This window comes from Panicum virgatum, chromosome 2N (genome assembly GCF_016808335.1).
Source record: "Panicum virgatum strain AP13 chromosome 2N, P.virgatum_v5, whole genome shotgun sequence".
Taxonomy (NCBI): Eukaryota; Viridiplantae; Streptophyta; class Magnoliopsida; order Poales; family Poaceae; genus Panicum; species Panicum virgatum.
In genome coordinates this window covers 57,606,620-57,622,779 of record NC_053146.1, presented here as the reverse complement: position 1 = coordinate 57,622,779, position 16,160 = coordinate 57,606,620, and the positions used below count along the sequence as shown (strand labels likewise).

At 44.1% G+C, this 16,160-nt stretch overlaps 3 protein-coding genes across 4 annotated transcripts; 1 reads left to right on the top strand and 2 right to left on the bottom strand.

Moving 5' to 3' along the window:
* Window positions 1-782: 782 nt before the first annotated feature.
* On the top strand, window positions 783-2,075 carry LOC120658399 (uncharacterized protein At4g14100-like). Its single transcript, XM_039936673.1, has 2 exons — window positions 783-1,390; window positions 1,605-2,075. The coding sequence occupies exons 1-2, from the start codon at window positions 817-819 to the stop codon at window positions 1,832-1,834; spliced, it is 804 nt and encodes a 267-aa protein (XP_039792607.1). The 5' UTR covers window positions 783-816; the 3' UTR covers window positions 1,835-2,075.
* A 702-nt stretch (window positions 2,076-2,777) lies between these two features.
* Window positions 2,778-4,052, bottom strand: LOC120658373 (atherin-like). Its single transcript, XM_039936647.1, has 2 exons — window positions 3,873-4,052; window positions 2,778-3,775 (listed from the first exon to the last, which is right to left on the bottom strand). Exons 1-2 carry the CDS (start codon window positions 3,979-3,981, stop codon window positions 3,015-3,017), a joined length of 870 nt encoding a protein of 289 aa, XP_039792581.1. The 5' UTR covers window positions 3,982-4,052; the 3' UTR covers window positions 2,778-3,014.
* A 1,084-nt stretch (window positions 4,053-5,136) lies between these two features.
* LOC120658292 (protein GRIP-like) lies at window positions 5,137-16,160 on the bottom strand. Of its 2 annotated transcripts, none has more exons than XM_039936537.1 (21): window positions 15,438-16,160; window positions 14,313-14,428; window positions 13,836-14,005; window positions 13,512-13,605; window positions 12,923-13,009; window positions 12,757-12,837; window positions 12,069-12,194; window positions 11,020-11,128; window positions 10,863-10,942; window positions 9,973-10,101; window positions 9,791-9,891; window positions 9,266-9,399; window positions 9,084-9,181; window positions 8,879-8,998; window positions 8,225-8,252; window positions 8,061-8,110; window positions 7,381-7,452; window positions 7,245-7,292; window positions 5,895-6,000; window positions 5,749-5,807; window positions 5,137-5,588 (listed from the first exon to the last, which is right to left on the bottom strand). In XM_039936537.1, exons 1-21 carry the CDS (start codon window positions 15,880-15,882, stop codon window positions 5,478-5,480), a joined length of 2,364 nt encoding a protein of 787 aa, XP_039792471.1. In that variant the 5' UTR covers window positions 15,883-16,160; the 3' UTR covers window positions 5,137-5,477. The 2 variants fall into 2 exon arrangements, with proteins under 2 accessions (XP_039792471.1, XP_039792472.1); XM_039936538.1 differs by having other exon boundaries at window positions 14,313-14,442; window positions 15,438-15,566.

Here is a 16,160-nt window from a genome sequence, read left to right as displayed (position 1 = left end):
CTTTTTGACCTTTGTGTCATGAATTATTTCATGTAGGATCATTATTCCTTCCATGATATTTCTCCCTTTCAGAAAGTCAGTATGTCCCTTGTTTATGATCCTCTCCAGAACTGATTCTAGTCTAAGCATCAAAGTTTTGGAGAAAATTTTAAACACCACATTAAGGAGGCAAATTGGACTGTATTGCTGTATTAGATTGGCCTCCTTTAATTTGGGAATTAGGGTTATAATACCATAGTTGAGCCTACTGATCTCCAATTTGTTTTCAAAGAATTCATCAAACATTTCCATTAAATCCTCCTTTATAATTTCCCAACAAACTTGGAAGAATTCCGCTGTCATGTGATCAGGGCCAGGCGCTGTGTTTTTTTTCCATGTCAAAAACAGCATGCTTAACCTCCTCCAAATCAAATTTCCTACATAATTTTTCGCATTCATCTTGTGAAACCTTTTCTCCCGAAGTCCAGCAATCCTGGTTAAGTTTAATATCACTATTTGTTGACTTGCCAAAAAGTTCTTTATAATAGTTTGTAGCCAGATCTAGTATTTTTCATGTGTCCTCCACCATGCCATCTTTCTGAATGCTGAAGGTAGTGTTTTTTCTTTTCTTACCATTTGCTACTCTGTAAACTATGATATTTTGTATTTACATTGCTTAATTTGTATGAGATGATTTTTTCTGATTGAAGCCCATTAGATGGAGAAAAAATAGACTGAAGCTCTCAGCCTTTTTTAAGAACTTTTTTTCAATTGTTTTTCGAGAGGGCAGCTCGCATCCTCTCAGCCTCTCTCATCACCACCAAGCTGACACGACACATGCACAAAACAAAGATAAGGCCTGCTGCCTACCGGCCGCTACAGTCCCAAGCTCGCGCGACGGCGCCCACCCGATGGCCCCCGCGGCCGCTCCTCCTCCTCTTCCTGTTCACCGCCGCCGTCGCCGCCGGCGCCACGGCGGCGACAGAGAAAGCATCCGGCCCGCCTCCATCGCCGACGCCGTGGCCGGAGCGGTTCCACGCGGTGATGTTCACCAACCTGACCAACTACTCGGTGGCCTCCACGGGCCCGCCGCTCCGCATCACGGACCTCTACTACGACTGGCCGCGGCGGCGCAACCTCAACCTGGTCCGCCACCAGCTCTCCGCCGACCCGCTCTACGACGTGGAGTGGAACAACGGCACCAGCTTCTACTTCGACTCCTCCACCTGCCGCGTCGAGCGGTTCCCCGTCGGCGTGCTGCCGCCCTGGTGGCTCTCCGGGGGCGGCGCCGAGTACATGGGGCGCGGCGTCACCGGCGGGATCGAGTGCCACGTCTGGGGCAAGGCCGGCTTCATCGTCTACTACGAGGAGGCCGGCACGGGCCGGCCCGTGCGGTGGAACTTCATCGACGGTAAGCAGCCAGCCATGGCGGTGCGTGCTCGCTGCCCGTGTCGCGATCGACCATGCCAATTGGGCAGCATAGCCGCTACGGCATTAGGCCATGAACAATTCTTGTTCTTGGACTCTATTAGCACGAACCAGTGGGGTTTAGTGTAGCCAATTGTGGAGGAGCACCTGCACCTGGCATTCGCTAACAACCAAACGCATTGGCTTCGAACCTGCAGTGACGGGGATCGAACAGTTCGTGATGAGCTTCGAGCCCGGCGTGGCGCTGGAGGACGATGAACAGTGGCAAGCGCCCGCGCACTGCTTCCCAGACGACGACGACGAAGAAGAAGAACAAGGGGAGGGCAACGATCATGTCGCAAGCAGCAGCGAGACGGCGGTCTGGGATGGGCTTGAGGCGGCCAGCAGGATACTCAGGAAGCTTGCAGGAGCTGCAGCAACGTCTTGATTGTGTTGGTACATATATATAAGTATCTAAAATGTTGTCCCTGTCAAAAACATCAGATATATGCTCCGAGATGCATGTGTCGTGTGTATGTATCAGTGTGTAATCTGTGAAAGAAGGAATAATGAGAGGCACATCTAGAAGCTGGTTTTAGGTTGCTTCAGCACAAAGATGCATCTTCCAGGACCAACCATGCTGTTTTCTGGAAGCCCTGAATCCCTGATCCGAGTTGTGGTTCAGGTCAGTCAATCGTGAAACCGCGCTTTGTGCTTCCGGATTCATGCCTCATACACCACCTTGATTTCAGAATACGATCACAACTCATAAAATTGCCTGACAAATGTGAACCCAAGCAGGCAGACGAAGACTCCGAAAGTTCAGTACAGGTGCTTCAACTTATTTTTCTTTTTTCACGGGAGGGAGAAGATAGCAGTAGGATCATTGCCAGTTTTGACTTGTGTCACACAAGTTTGTCGAGAACTGAGATGTGGCTAAGATAGTAAGATCGGTTGATTGTCTGCTTCTTAACTCAGAGATCTAAGCTGCTGGACAAGAATAACAAAGTAAGAATCTGAAGAGCATCAATGCATCATAAAACAATGTCGCATTGGATGACAATTAACTCGAGATGAATTCGACAATAGATTTCATCCAACCCATGCTGCACAAAATGTATAAGAACTACAGATCCTGAACTCATTATCTTTATAACAGAAATATATTAGAGATGCAAATCCCCCATAAAAAAAATGTTTGGTTCCATCAAGCAAGGTACATTGAAAAATGGCAGGCGAACTACGCAATGATTCTACAATGAGCACCGAATTCAAAATGGTGATCAGGTATGCACTAATGCACAGATCGAATTCAGAACAAAATTCGAATGGTGATCGGATATACAGATTGAATCATGCCAAAAAAAACAAATTAGAATATGACCATCAAGCAAACAAAGCTCAGTAATGTGAGATTCAACTTATTCACCACAATGTATTGCAAAATACGCATCTGTATTTCTCACCAAATGAACTCCAAACACCAAAATAGTATTTCCAGCAACTTAATCCATAGCTATTTCTTATCAATAGCTACCAATATTTCTTACTGACATCTACTAGATAGGTAGATCGCATCACGATATCCACATTACGCATCCAACTGAGGGAGCACATCCTCCTGGAGATCACATCCTACGAGTGGACGACCTGGGGTTGATCCTCCTCTCCTTGACAGCCAACGACACGGCGCCGGACGCGGCAGAGGCCTTTTTCATCTCCTTGCTGCTCCTGAGGGAGGACCTGGGCCCCAAGCCCCCGGCACGGCCCGTGGCGAAGTCGGCGGCCGGCATGGACCTCCTGACGGACTCGGCGCCAGTGGTGGCGTAGGCCTTCTTGGCGACGCGGCGCTTCGACAGCTCGACGGCGACGCAGGGGTCCTCGGCCATCGCCTCCGGGTCCAGCGCCGGGGACGCGGAGTCCTCGTAGTAGGGGAAGCCGAGCTTGCGCTTGAGGCGCTCGTCGCGGCGCGCAGAGTAGAGGTCGTAGAGCCTGCCGCGCACGAAGAGCGGGCCGGCGCCCGGCGTGCCCGCGGCCCTGGCCACCGCGGCGAGGTTGAGCGCCACCAGCTCGTCGTGGGCGTCGGCGCCGGCGGGGAGGAGGTTCTCCTTCTCCGCGGACCCCGCCGGCGCCGCGGCGGGGAGGAGGTTCTCCTTCCCGGGCGGCGCCCTCGCCGGAGGCGGCGCCTCGGCGGCGGGGAAGTCGAGCTTTGCGCGCGTCGGGGGCGGGAGCGCCGCGGCCGCGGACGCGCGCGCCGGGCTCGGCTCGAAGCGGGCTGGCGACGGGAGCGCGGAGATGGAGGCGCGCATGGGGCTCGGCTCGAGGCGGACCGGCGACGGGAGCGCGCAGATGGAGGCGCGCATCGGGGCCGCCGCCTTCTTCATCGACCCTGTTGAGTTGAAAAGGAACGCGCGTCAGATCCAGCCATCATCGCTGATGACCCGTCGCACGGAAGGGGAGGGGTAGGAGATCGGAGGGCCCCGTACCTGGCGGCGTCTTCACGGAGGAGGCCGGCACCAGCGGCGGGCGCGGCACGCGGTGCGGGCGCGGGCGGAGGCGGCGCGGGGAGACGGCGAGCGGCGGGCGCCGGTCCATGGGTGGGTCGCGCGGAGGAGGTTGCTTGCTCGGCCTCGGTCCTTGTCTCTCCCTCTCCCTTGGCGACGGCGAGACGAGGAGGTTTTTAAGCCGGGCTCTGGCTCCTCCAACGGTCGTCTCGCCTCTCCAGTCTCCACCCTTTTCGATTTTTTTTTTATCAACACCCTTTTCGAATTGGTCCTGCGTCAGCATGTCCGTCCGTTTCCCACGGCACGGCGCCTGGACGCCGTCACCGACGCGTGGGCCCTCCGGGGCGCGGAGGCGTGGCCGCTGATTTGTGCGGAGGCGCGCCGCGTTTATGGCATGCTAATCACGGCGGTTTAGGGCGATCCTGGTGGTGGGCCTGCCGTGGTTATTACGGTAACCGCAACGTTTATCTCTGCATTGAGTGCTTTCCTTAAATCTCCCTTGCCCAAAGGTAGCAGGGAGCAATGGTGCATTTGTAACAAGGAGGAAATGAATCGGAGGACCCATGAACCAGCCATTTTTGGATTCCTCTGTATCACTAGGTCACCCAAAAGGCCAGTAAGATGCGCTTCAGAAAAGAAAAACTTGGTAAAATGAAATAACCTGGATTTTAAAGCATGAGATTTAGGGTTAGGATAAAAATGGATTTACCAGCTACCCTACCGTGATAATACACGCGCACTCATTGTTTTTTTTTTCTTGAAAGGTGCACACACATTGTAAATAAACTTTATCTAGTGAAGGAAAGAAAAGGAAGATTCTGTAAACTTTATTTAGTAAATCATCCGTGCAAAAAGCTCCGTATATGATTCTGTAAACTTCCGTATATGATTCTGTAAACTTTTCCGTCTAAATTTTATTTACAATCCATCCGTGCAAAAAGTTTTGTAAATAAACTTTATTTAGTGCTTCGAAATAGTAAAATTCTCTTCCAAAAATTTACACCAAAAGGATCTAAACACACCCTTAACATATGTACCAAGAAAATGCGTGCTCGTGGCTACATGTATATGCGTATGCAGCACTCCAAACAGCTTAAACATGAACTTTATGAACATGCAATTTCTCCCTTCTTTTTGCCAGAAAAAAGCGAGATAATAACATGATATTACTGTTTTTCATGATAATAAAGCAACAGGAAACACGTACTAAGAAGCATAGAGTGCACTGAGACTGATACGACAGAACTCAACGGTCCAAACTCCAAAGTCAAATGCTTCCTGGATCTTCATACTGTTCAATAAAAACTTTTACACAAGAGTATAAACCACTCGCCCCAACAACCTAACCTGAGCACATAACCCGGTCCCACAATTTATCCTTCGTTACATTCTTTTGTTGACTTGCTGTGGATCAAAGTACTTATACCTCTATATACACTACTTTTACAATAGGTGACAAGGGGTGTGACGCCAGGAAATAATAAATGAATGAACGTCTTCTACAATCAGCAAAACTGTGGATCTGTAGGCTCAGAACATCCTCTACCCCGGCTTGACTCTGTGAAATCTCAATGCCACTTAACTCCGCTAGAATGAGAATCTAGAAAAGAATGAATTCGGTGTGGTTGTGCCATCTGACAACGCAGCAGCTTGTGAAGAAGCCACACTTGACAGGACCCCTTGCTGGCATTTCTTGAGCTGCCAAGTTTCAAGCAGGAAATGTAAAACTCCTATTCAAATTGACATCAATAGAACTGAGGCTGTAAGGCACACTAGATGTAGTATATCATGTTGAAACAAGTAACCATGCAAAAAAGAAAAAAAAACATCAGCAACAAGAATAAACTTCTACGAGTACCTCATCAGGACTGAATTGTAGTAATGTCCCAACCACAGGCAGCAAGGCCCCCACTTCCCCTGTGACAAAAGGAATCTCGTTAACATTTCGCGTCATCTGTTAATACTCACATATAGCAACTAGAGACACTAGACAGTTTCAGTTACCTGTTTCAAGAAGCTTTAGAATCACATTCTTGAGATATGTCATATCTATTCCTTCTCGCTTTTGTGATCTCTCCATATTGCGAAACTCGGTTTTCAACATTGCTTCCTACAGTAAAGAAAAGGCAAAATAAGGAATGCCTACTCGAGGCCTCATGAAAAACAAGATATGTCAAATCCATAACCAATAACTCTTCTAGTTTCAGTTTAATCATGACACAAGATATATTTAAGTGCAAGATTACAGACACCAGAAATGCTAAAGATAAAAAGATTAGCATCGGAGTAACTCGAAAACACACAAGACCAAAATAAACTGACATGATAAAGTGAAGCGCTTGTTGTTAGAAAGATCAGCGGTGAAACAAGTGGATGAAATCAACATCTTAACTGGGTCTTGTTTTTTAAATATCACTTATCTATTTTCTTAAAAAACCATTATCTTAATTTCTAGAGCGCCTAAGGTGAATTCCACGAACTCTTATCAGGTACAAACCATTTAATGTGGCAAATAACTGAAAGCACAACATTCTTATTTGGTTCAAGCAAAGTTCCAAAACTTCCCCTTGGATAATAAACCGCACCAAAATCTACTTATCATCCAGATTTTCATGCGGAACGGGGCCCGCATACGCATAACACCTCTCTTACACTATCGTCCTAGCTTCGTGTAAAAGGGTGAACACAAAGATGCTATGTTTGGAACGACAAGGAATATAAGCTGGTCCTCACCCCCTAAACTTCCAAGTTGGTATTAAGCCACGACAACCACAACTGGGCCACATGAGCCAACTACTACTACTACTATGAAATATTGGGCTGGGGTATTACAACTTGTTCATTGCCTCATACAAATTTCCAAGTACTAGATCTGCAGCGCCTGGTATTCCAGAAAACAAGGGATGTTATAGAGCTTATGGCATGAGGACTAAGCCTCTAGTACACTACTCGATCCAATACAGTAGCAACTAAAATTTAAAGCCATTTTTCACAGCAATAGCATCATGGCCAAGTATTCAAATTGTTTATACTGGTGAAAAACATGACTTCAGTATCAGCTGGAGTGTAGAAGAACAATAGCAACCGCAATGCTAGTGTACACATCAATTAGCTAACTAGGCTTAGCAAAGATACTTCAGATTCTAGGAATAAGGACCGGAAATTATGAGTTAACATGGATATTACACAGTATGGTTCTTTCATTGAAGAAATCTTGGTAAAAAGAATCAAATCTATTCCTAGCTGACATTCCCTGAGTAGAAATGTCAGATACGGAATGGCCAGATCACACACCTATTCAAAATTACGCAACTAACAAAAATTGTCAATAACTCAAAATTTCAAATAACCCACCTGTTGATCATGAAGACGGTTTTCACGCTCGAGCTCCTCAATTTCTTGCTGAAAAAAGAAAGGAAAACAAAATCTTATCCACTTGGCACCACAACTGGGAAGAATGTGACCGAATCCTGCTAAGCTGGTAACTTACTTGAAGCGCTAAGATATGCCTCTGTGATTGAGCCAATTCTTCTTCTCGTTGTGCTTGTTGCCGTGCAAGAAGCTGAAAATGTAGGCATGGAGTATTAGTTGATGTTGGACTGAGGATAAAAGCCCCCACTCCTCCCACTATAACACCTGGGTTTTATGGTCGGGTTGGCTAGGTGGGGCGTTCTAACTTGGTACCAGAGCCGAGGTCCTGGGTTCGATCCCTCCCGGCCACGCAATTTCCGCTGCGCGATTTCCCCTGCGTCTCTCGTGTGCTGAGACCTGCTGCGGGCTACGCCGGGCACTAGAACCTGCTGCGGGTTACGCCGGGCTCGCACGCCGTAGGGGGAATGTTGGACTGAGGATAAAAGCCCCCACCCCTCCCACTATAACACCTGGGTTTTATGGTCGGGTTGGCTAGGTGGGGCGTTCTAACTGTTGACAATCTTTCTCATCTACGTAAATTCATTCGGTCAGTGTATCCGTAACCAAGAAAGTGTTCTAGTTTGAATAAATAGTTGAAAATTTTCGTACAAAATCAGAAGAGTGCAAAATACAGGGTACAAGTCCCAATTCAAGCATGCCCTATTTTAGACTAACACCATAGCTAAAATATCAATTAATTCCAGTTGCAACATTTTATATGTATTTCCTACTTCTTTCTTCAGGAAATAGTGAAAGTACCAGAATTTGCTGCTCAGCCAATTCAACACTCATTGAATCCTTGACAGGTTCTGCAAATATAAGCCACTGACAATTAGTGACAAAAAAAAACCAGCTATTCAACTAAGAGGAAGAATACAAGAGAGAATGGACAATGAAACATTATATTGACACAACAAAATTACCTTGACTTTGGCGATCAATGTTGCTAACCTGTGACATCAATGGAATAATATCATCAAAATTATCTCAAAATAATTGCTCTTATTTTAAATTTTGTAGAATAAAAGGTATCATAAGGGAAGCGAATTCTGCAATACAATGGTGAACGTAGTTAGTAGGACCTTGTTTTGATGCAATGTTTTTTAAGAGTTTCTGAAAAATGCTACAGTTCTGCATAATATACTTTGGTTTTGGAAAACTAGATATGCTCCGTTGTAAGTTTGTAACAGATCTTTTAATTCTGGAAACCTCAGTATTGCTTAAAATGCAGTTTTTCGGAGTTCACAAAGTCCAACCGTGGGCCCATGGCCTCTTTTTCTAAAGCATGGTATTGTATCTCTCTGATTTCTAAAACTTTTTTCTTGATACCACATTTATCTAAACTATAACTGTAGTTTATTTCAAAAAAAAACATCCAAATAGGCCCCCAAGTGTTTTTGTCATTATATTCTTGATTTGAAGCGGCAGCTGGTATATATTCCCTCCATAAGTAAATTTGAGATGTTCTGTAATCTGCACATCAACACGATCCCCCAGTATGGAGCTTTGACCACTATCTTACTATAGCTAATAAATGCATAAAGGTAGCAATGAGTGGGTTAAGCTAAATGACTTACTGCTGGTTTAGCCTCTAAAGAATGGTGAAGATCCCTGTTTTCCTTGAGGAGTTTAGCTATCTCTCGTTCTTTGTCTTCAATCATTCTATCAGCGATATCACGGAATGATTGATGCTCTTCCTAAAATCCCAAGCATATATTAAAATCCTGGATCGAAAGCATAATAAGGGCTTGCAGATAGCATGAGCAATGTCCAGGAAGAAACCTTCAATTTCTCGTATTTTAGTGTCAACTCCCCTAAATTCTTTTGAAGTTCATCATCAACATGGCCATTGCTTTGAGCTTTCAAAGACTCACATTTCACTGCACCATCCGCATTTATAATTCTGGTCATCATTTCCCATCAAAAGAGAGATATTTCTGAAGTAAATAGAATTAGCATCTTACATCTCCAGTTTTCCTCTACACTAGCCATGTTTTTCTCCCACGATTCTTTTTCTGTGATGAAATTAGAAGAAACAGAATCTAACTTCTTCATTACATTCTTTAGCTTTTTCTCAGCATCAGCAAGAGCCATATCTCTGAATGAAAATAAAAGGTAAAGAGTTAATACTTGGCAAAATAAAAACTCACAAGCAAAGGTTGATGGAATGACATATAATATAATGCATCATCTAACAGGTTTTTTTATGTGAACAACAGTAAGTTAACAATATAGTACAATAGTAATAACATGCATAGTCTGCTTGTTTGCTACAACGTATACTGCTTTGCTAGTGATCTCAAGGCAACAGTCAAAGTTAAGAGAACTGCTGATCTCCAGGCAATAGTTAAAGTTAAGAGAACTGCAGCTACTGCCTACTGCAGATAGAATATTTGACAACTAAGCTGGAGGTTCATGTGAAGCACATCAAGCACTGATGGAAGCCTATCATATTTCATTTTGCAGAGCAGAAAGTTAAGCGCTCCTACCTTGTCTCAATCTCATCGCAATGTCTGGATTGCGCTTCTTGAAGATCATGGATTGCTTTATCTCGCTCTGCTAAAGCAGCTGCCACCTCCTTTTCGGCTTCCTTGATTGAAAGCAATAGCAATCAATTATACCAGTACGAATCTTCAGTTACATCAGATATCTAGATAAACGGATGGCATACCCTTATAGCCTCTTCATGTTCTTTAACCAAATCTGAACTTTTAGCTGCTTTAAGCTCAGCATCCTTCTTTTGTAGAAGTGCATGTGCCCGGACCTTGTACGCAGAAAATTCACTTTCCAGTCGACTAATCTGCGGAGTTTGGAAGGTTTAATTTGAAGTTCCTTTTATATAGCTGTAAGTTGCAGCACATGCCATATATTTCAATTTAAAAGTTTTCAATGAAAACAAGTCGACAATTTGAATGCATTCCCCAGACTTAAAAATAATCATCTGTGTGCCAGGTCATGTTTTTCACAAGCGAGTTTTCTAACTGAAAAGGTAGAAGTCATCTTTTTAAGGAAAATATACATAACACAAATATGCAATTCAGTGTTGCAATATTAAATCAATGAGTTCAGACTGAAAGAATTCCCTGTTTTTATTCATCCTGCATCTGCACTCCAATCTACCTACTCCAACCTCAGCATAGAAGCTCATGATATTAATGGACAGAAAACACAATGCGCATGAAATGATCAAAGATTTGCATGTATAGAATATCCTTGTCACCTAGATAAAAACAAGCTATCATGAGCGATATGACTATAATGTAGTGACAGTAAATAATGTGTAGTTTCGCCACCTAATACAACAACTTATAACCTGGAGACAAGGGCTACAATCAAAAGGATGGAAAGAAGGTTCTTCCCATCCACTACCTTACCTGATACTGTGTACAGCGAGCAGGGAATGAAAAGTTAAAAAAGTGGCACTAAGGAATGAACTATATGAACTCTTCTAGCTGTGCAGGGCCTAGACATAAATAAGGCATGCAAAACTTGCAATAAAAATACCAGGTAAGTTCAGTTTGCTCCATGTTCACTAAGTTTAAGCTCATTATACCAATATACCTCTTGTTTGGCTGCCATTAGATCAGAATCTTTGGTTTGTAACAACTGATTTTGTGTTGACAACTCTAACTCCAATTGACCTGCAGAATATCCAAACAGATTCGTGGATGTATCAATGTTGCACCAAAATCAAAACGGGAAGTATTAGCAAACCTACTTTTAACTTTGGCAGATTCTATTTCAGATTTAAGGCATGCATTTTCTGATGCTTCCAGCTTTGACCTAAGAGATTCAGAAGTAGCCTCCCAGCTTCGCCTTTCTTTTTCCTGAGTAATTATAGCAGTTAGACATCATAAGTGATCTTCTAGCAAGCACAAGCAAGAACTGTTCAATAGTTGTCTCGACAAAATTAAATATTGTTCTAGTGCTGGAGTGGTAAAAATAGAATACAAGCTAACAGTAATGCCTTGCTTTTACTGGAATCAGTCACTTCTCAAATCAACTGATTGCGCTGCAAATTAGTGGATTATGTGTTGTGGACACTTTCTTTGGCAAGAAATATCAGCGCAAGAAGAAGGAAAGCGTGGCTCCAGCTGAGGCATCGGAGGCTAGTTAGTTTTGGCTTTGTTTCCTTTCTATTCGGCTGTAATTTAGGAAGTCTTTTGTTATTTTGAGACTATATATTTGTAAGGGCTGCGGCTCATTAGGGTTAAGCAGAAAGATAATCCTTGTGTGCTCAGACCTCAGAGCCTCTAGCGAGGGCGAGCCAGGGTGTTATCAATCTGTTATCTGTGCCTATTCTCCATAAGCCGTATCATTATGGCAAGCCCATATACAAGACAAGAACTGAATAAAGCAAGGAATATGTAGAAATATGGTTGCATGTAGGGAACATGTGACAGTAAATTAAAATTATGTGAGGTCTACAAACTGTAAAAACTTATTAAACTTCAGGTTACCGTAATCAACTAAAAATGACCACATGTTCTGTCCACTCTGAGTAATGGGCAGAGTTTCTAAGTAACATAAGTCTTTTTATTCAGCATTTCTTGTGCGGTTATGCCAGCCTCAAATGCGAGCAAGCAGTAAGTTCATCATCTAAAAATCATCATAGCTTATATGAAACTCAGCATTAGAAGTGCTGTTCATATTTCTGCCTTTTTTTTTGCAAGGATATGTCTGCCAATTTGAATTTGGCATTTATGACAAGGGATGCTCAACTTTGTACAACAATGGTATGTATCAACACAATTTAGAGAAACATACATGTTCATCCTTTAGATGAGCAAGCTCTCCTTTAACCTCCTCCAGAGAAGCTCTAAGCCGGGCAGCTTCACCAGTTGACGCTGCTTCGATTTCAGCTATTTCTGAGTCTTTCTCTGTTAGCACCGCCTGCAAAAGTATAATTATATGCAAAAATTCCAGTTAACTTTGGTTATTTACTATAATTCACCATTTATTCCCAGCATACTGAGATCAATCTGTTCAGCATACTTTGCCAACAATAAAGCAGACCAACGAAATGGTAATATTACAAAGCATTTAGCCAAAAGCCAATACTCCCTCCGTCCCAAATTATTAGTCATTTTGGCCTTTCTAGATACATAGATTTTGCTATGCACGGGGCAGATCCAGCACTGGGTCTAGGGGGGCTGGAGCGCACAAACAATGGAGCCCCTCCTTGAGCCCCCCTCCATTTTTGAGAAGAAAGGAGGAAGAAAGGGAGGAAGAGGAAGAAGAAATCAGCCCCCCCCCCCCCCCTCCTCCTTTAATCATTCCTGGATCCTTGCACCTTAAACATAATATATATCTAGGTGCATGGAAAAAACTATGCATCTAGAAAAGCCAAAACAACTAATAATTTGAGATGGAGGGAGTAGCTTAACACAGATTAAAACTAAATGGGCATGATAGTTTTATGATACATAATGATGCTATTTACTGGATCCATTACCTGTAGAGACTGTATGGTTTCAGATGCCTTCATCCTTTCTGCAGAAACTTCAGCTAGCTGTGCCTGCAAGCTTTCTAATTGCTGAGGACAAAAATGAAGCCAGGTTAGATTACCATCTTTTTTGAAATCATGCTTTCGAAATTGAATTCCTGAATTTCTCTCTTACCTTCTGATGCTTAGCAGTGAGCTCTGAAATTATAGACATCCTCTTATCTTCAGCAGATTGAAGGGATCCTTGAACTTTCTCTAGCAACTTTACAAACATCACATCAGTCACTTGTGTTTTTGTTACATAAACTAAATAAGCTAACACTATTATATTAAGAATTCTGCAGATTTGACAAAAATGTCACCAGTTTAGCTCAGAAGAAAAGATAATTGCTAGGACCAAATACATCAAGATCCTATCATACAGCATATATATTAGACTGTTGAAATGAGCAAGAATCTCTTACAGTTTCACTTGCTTATTTTAACTTAGACATATAAACCAACACTTTGGAAAGAAGTAACTGAATTCACTCAGTCAATGTCATCCTAATGCTAGCTAGACCTATATCCCCCCTTCTGCTCTCCATATAAGCACCAGATAGGCAGATAGAAGATCTTGGTACCCACCTAAAGCCATAATAGAATTTTAGGATTTCAACTACATGCCCTGCAACTCTTTAATCTTCTTAGACCATGCATTTCCACTTTTAATGATCATCAAACAAAAAAAAAGACAAAAACCATTACACTGCAATATTGCATACCTGCTCTTTTTCGAGCACTGATTGTTGCAGTTTCTCGAGGGAATTGTTTCTGGCCTCCAAGGCGAGACGTGTCTCATCAAGGTTAGCTCTCAACCTAAACATAGTTTGCATTCACTTTTAAGATGTATAGTATGTTAAATTAACATGTTGTGGAATTCTACATGAAAGGACAGCAAAAATGATTTGCATCAGCAATTAAGGAGCTACAGGTATAATGGAGGACCTGCCATCTGACATAGTCAGGTTTCATATAACCATACCACTCAAATCCACCAACCCCAAGGAAGGGAAGATGGCATATGCATCGTTAATAAAGTAACGTACTTGCTGTTCACTGTCCGCAACTGCTGCCTTTCAACATCCATTGACCGTAAGGCCTCACTAGCCTGTTGACGAGCACGTTCAAGTTCCTGTTGTGCTGCTAATTGCAGAGAAGCAGCCTGCTCAGCCTTCTGATTGACTTCATTAAATCGAGCTTCAAGATCATCTTTTTCCTGTAAATGTGTTGCAAGAGACACTAAAACTCAACTGCTTCTTGTTTCACATGATTTAAAAATTTAGCATGTGACGGCAATACATTGATATTTGACATTCATGAAACATGAGAAACAGGCAGAAAGAGTCGATTACACCATGCCAATCATTGAATCAGATTTTAATTAGATTGTTTTCAACATAAGGTGCAGATAGGGCAGCGGAAAATTTCCCTATTTAAGGAGAAGACCAAAGCAGCAAACTATTAAAAGATCTACTATTCTCAAGCTAATATGCAGATAGGACAGCTGAAAAGTTGATTGCTACCTTTTGTATATCTTGTATACGTTGTTTTGCACGCTTGTGAAGCCTCTGGAACTTAGTGTCCAGCTCAACATATTTGTCGTCACGTTCTTTAAGTTCCTTTTCCATTTTCTGTTCAGCTACATGCATGGAACTAATGATGAATTAGATTCCGAAACAAAGAAGAAAAACAATAGCAGCAAGGACGAGGTTGTATGACAGATTATAATGATATATCAAGGTGTACTCTGATCAAGCTAAGATACAGCAATTCTAGAAATAAATTCATAAAAGTAATCATGCACATGTTTATGTGATTGGCTCAGAACTGTAATAATACATACATAGGGGAAGCTCCGCCAAACGGCAGTGATTCTTTGAACTAAACTACATGCTGGGAGCTGGAAAAAAAACCTAGCTTCTCCTTATTCACTTCCCACCCAGAATCACTTTCTCCATAGAGTTTATCTTAGAGAAACACTTTCAGCCACAGGATCACTAGATGTCAGTAAATAGGCTACAGCTAGCATTGTCTGTAACAATGGTCCAGCACTTCGAAGTAAATAAGGTCAACTTTCATACCAATCCTTTTTTAACCCACATATTTCTGCCAAAAGAGGCCTGTCTGTTGGGGTATTTGTTACATCGTTTCTTATGTAATTAATGACTAATCAGTGTAGGCTGATCAGAGAAACCTCATGCCCACCAATTCTCAATGAATCTGCTCCTCTGTAAAACACGATTATTCTAAAACCAACAATAACCTGACCATTGCGATTGGTATGCTAGTTTGCCAACTTGTATTTTATAATCACAGGCATACATTAGAAGGAGATGTTATTCCAATAATAGGGACTAACAGACAAGTTCAATAGCACATCTGCAGCCTACATTTATGCTGGATGAATCAAATTGTTAGCAATATAGGTCTTACTGACACACAATGAAATTTTGCCCTTGGTGGTACATACAGAGAGATTTTCAGTTTACAACAAGCAAAGACATTTTGTCACTTGCAATGTGGTGAACTAGTAAGGAAAACAGGGATAAAACATAAGCTTAGCAAAAGTGAGAGTCGTTACAAGTTCATCAGTGTTCGGTGGCCGACTACACTTCATCAGCGAAGGCTCAAGGGCAGTGGCGGCTAACCTTGGGAAAGCTTGGCGGTGAGCTCCTGGACCTTGCCGTCGGCCTCGGCGTAGGCCACGTTGACGTGCCCCAGGGCCTTCTCCGTGGCCTCCCGCGTCAGCCGCTGCTCCTGCACCTCCCTGGTCAGCTTCTCCACCTGCTCCTTCAAGCCCCTGACGAGCTCCGAGACCTCGTCCGCACCGCCCGCCGGCTGGGCGCCGGCAATTTGGGACCTAAGGTACTCGTTCTCGAGGCCGACCTCCATGACCTGCCGCGCGAGCTCCTCCTCCTCCTCGGGGTGGGCCCGCGGCGCCACCTCGCCGGCGCCGCTAGCCGGGCTGCCATCCCCCGCCGGCACTTCCTGCACGGGCGGCGGCCTCTCTTCTTCAGCCGGCGCAGGCTCCGCTGCCTCCGCCGCCTCTTCCCCTTGGATCAGCACCGGCGCGGCGCTCTCCTCGGGATCCATCTCGCCGAACCGGATTCAAATCTGGTCCGCTCGCTGGGATTGGACCGGAGGGGTTTGCGTCAAATTGAGGGTGAGGCGGGAAGAGATTATGTTTTAGAAGGTGAATGAAGCCGCGTGATCTCGGCGGAGGGGGAGAAGAGAGGCGGGGACGGCCGCCGTCGGTGGCAAAGAGAGGAGGGCCGGACTGCCGGAGGAGAGACGAGGCTGGATCGCGGCCGTGCCACGTTGGCTGACAGGTGGGCCCCAAGATCAGGCGGCACTGTGGCAGCGGCGTGAGA

Bases quoted from the DNA above. Each gene is read 5' to 3' on its own strand.
- LOC120658292 (XM_039936537.1), bottom strand. From the start codon at position 15,882: ATGGATCCCGAGGAGAGCGCCGCGCCGGTGCTGATCCAAGGGGAAGAG. The intron at 14,429-15,437 runs GTTAGCCGCCAC...CCATGCATGTAG, and splicing joins CACCGCCAAGCTTTCCCAAG to CTGAACAGAAAATGGAAAAG. The intron at 5,808-5,894 runs GTAACTGAAACT...CTTTTGTCACAG, and splicing joins TCTAAAGCTTCTTGAAACAG to GGGAAGTGGGGGCCTTGCTG.
- LOC120658373 (XM_039936647.1), bottom strand. From the start codon at position 3,981: ATGGACCGGCGCCCGCCGCTCGCCGTCTCCCCGCGCCGCCTCCGCCCG. The intron at 3,776-3,872 runs GTACGGGGCCCT...TCAACTCAACAG, and splicing joins CTCCGTGAAGACGCCGCCAG to GGTCGATGAAGAAGGCGGCG.
- LOC120658399 (XM_039936673.1), top strand. From the start codon at position 817: ATGCACAAAACAAAGATAAGGCCTGCTGCCTACCGGCCGCTACAGTCC. The intron at 1,391-1,604 runs GTAAGCAGCCAG...TCGAACCTGCAG, and splicing joins GCGGTGGAACTTCATCGACG to TGACGGGGATCGAACAGTTC.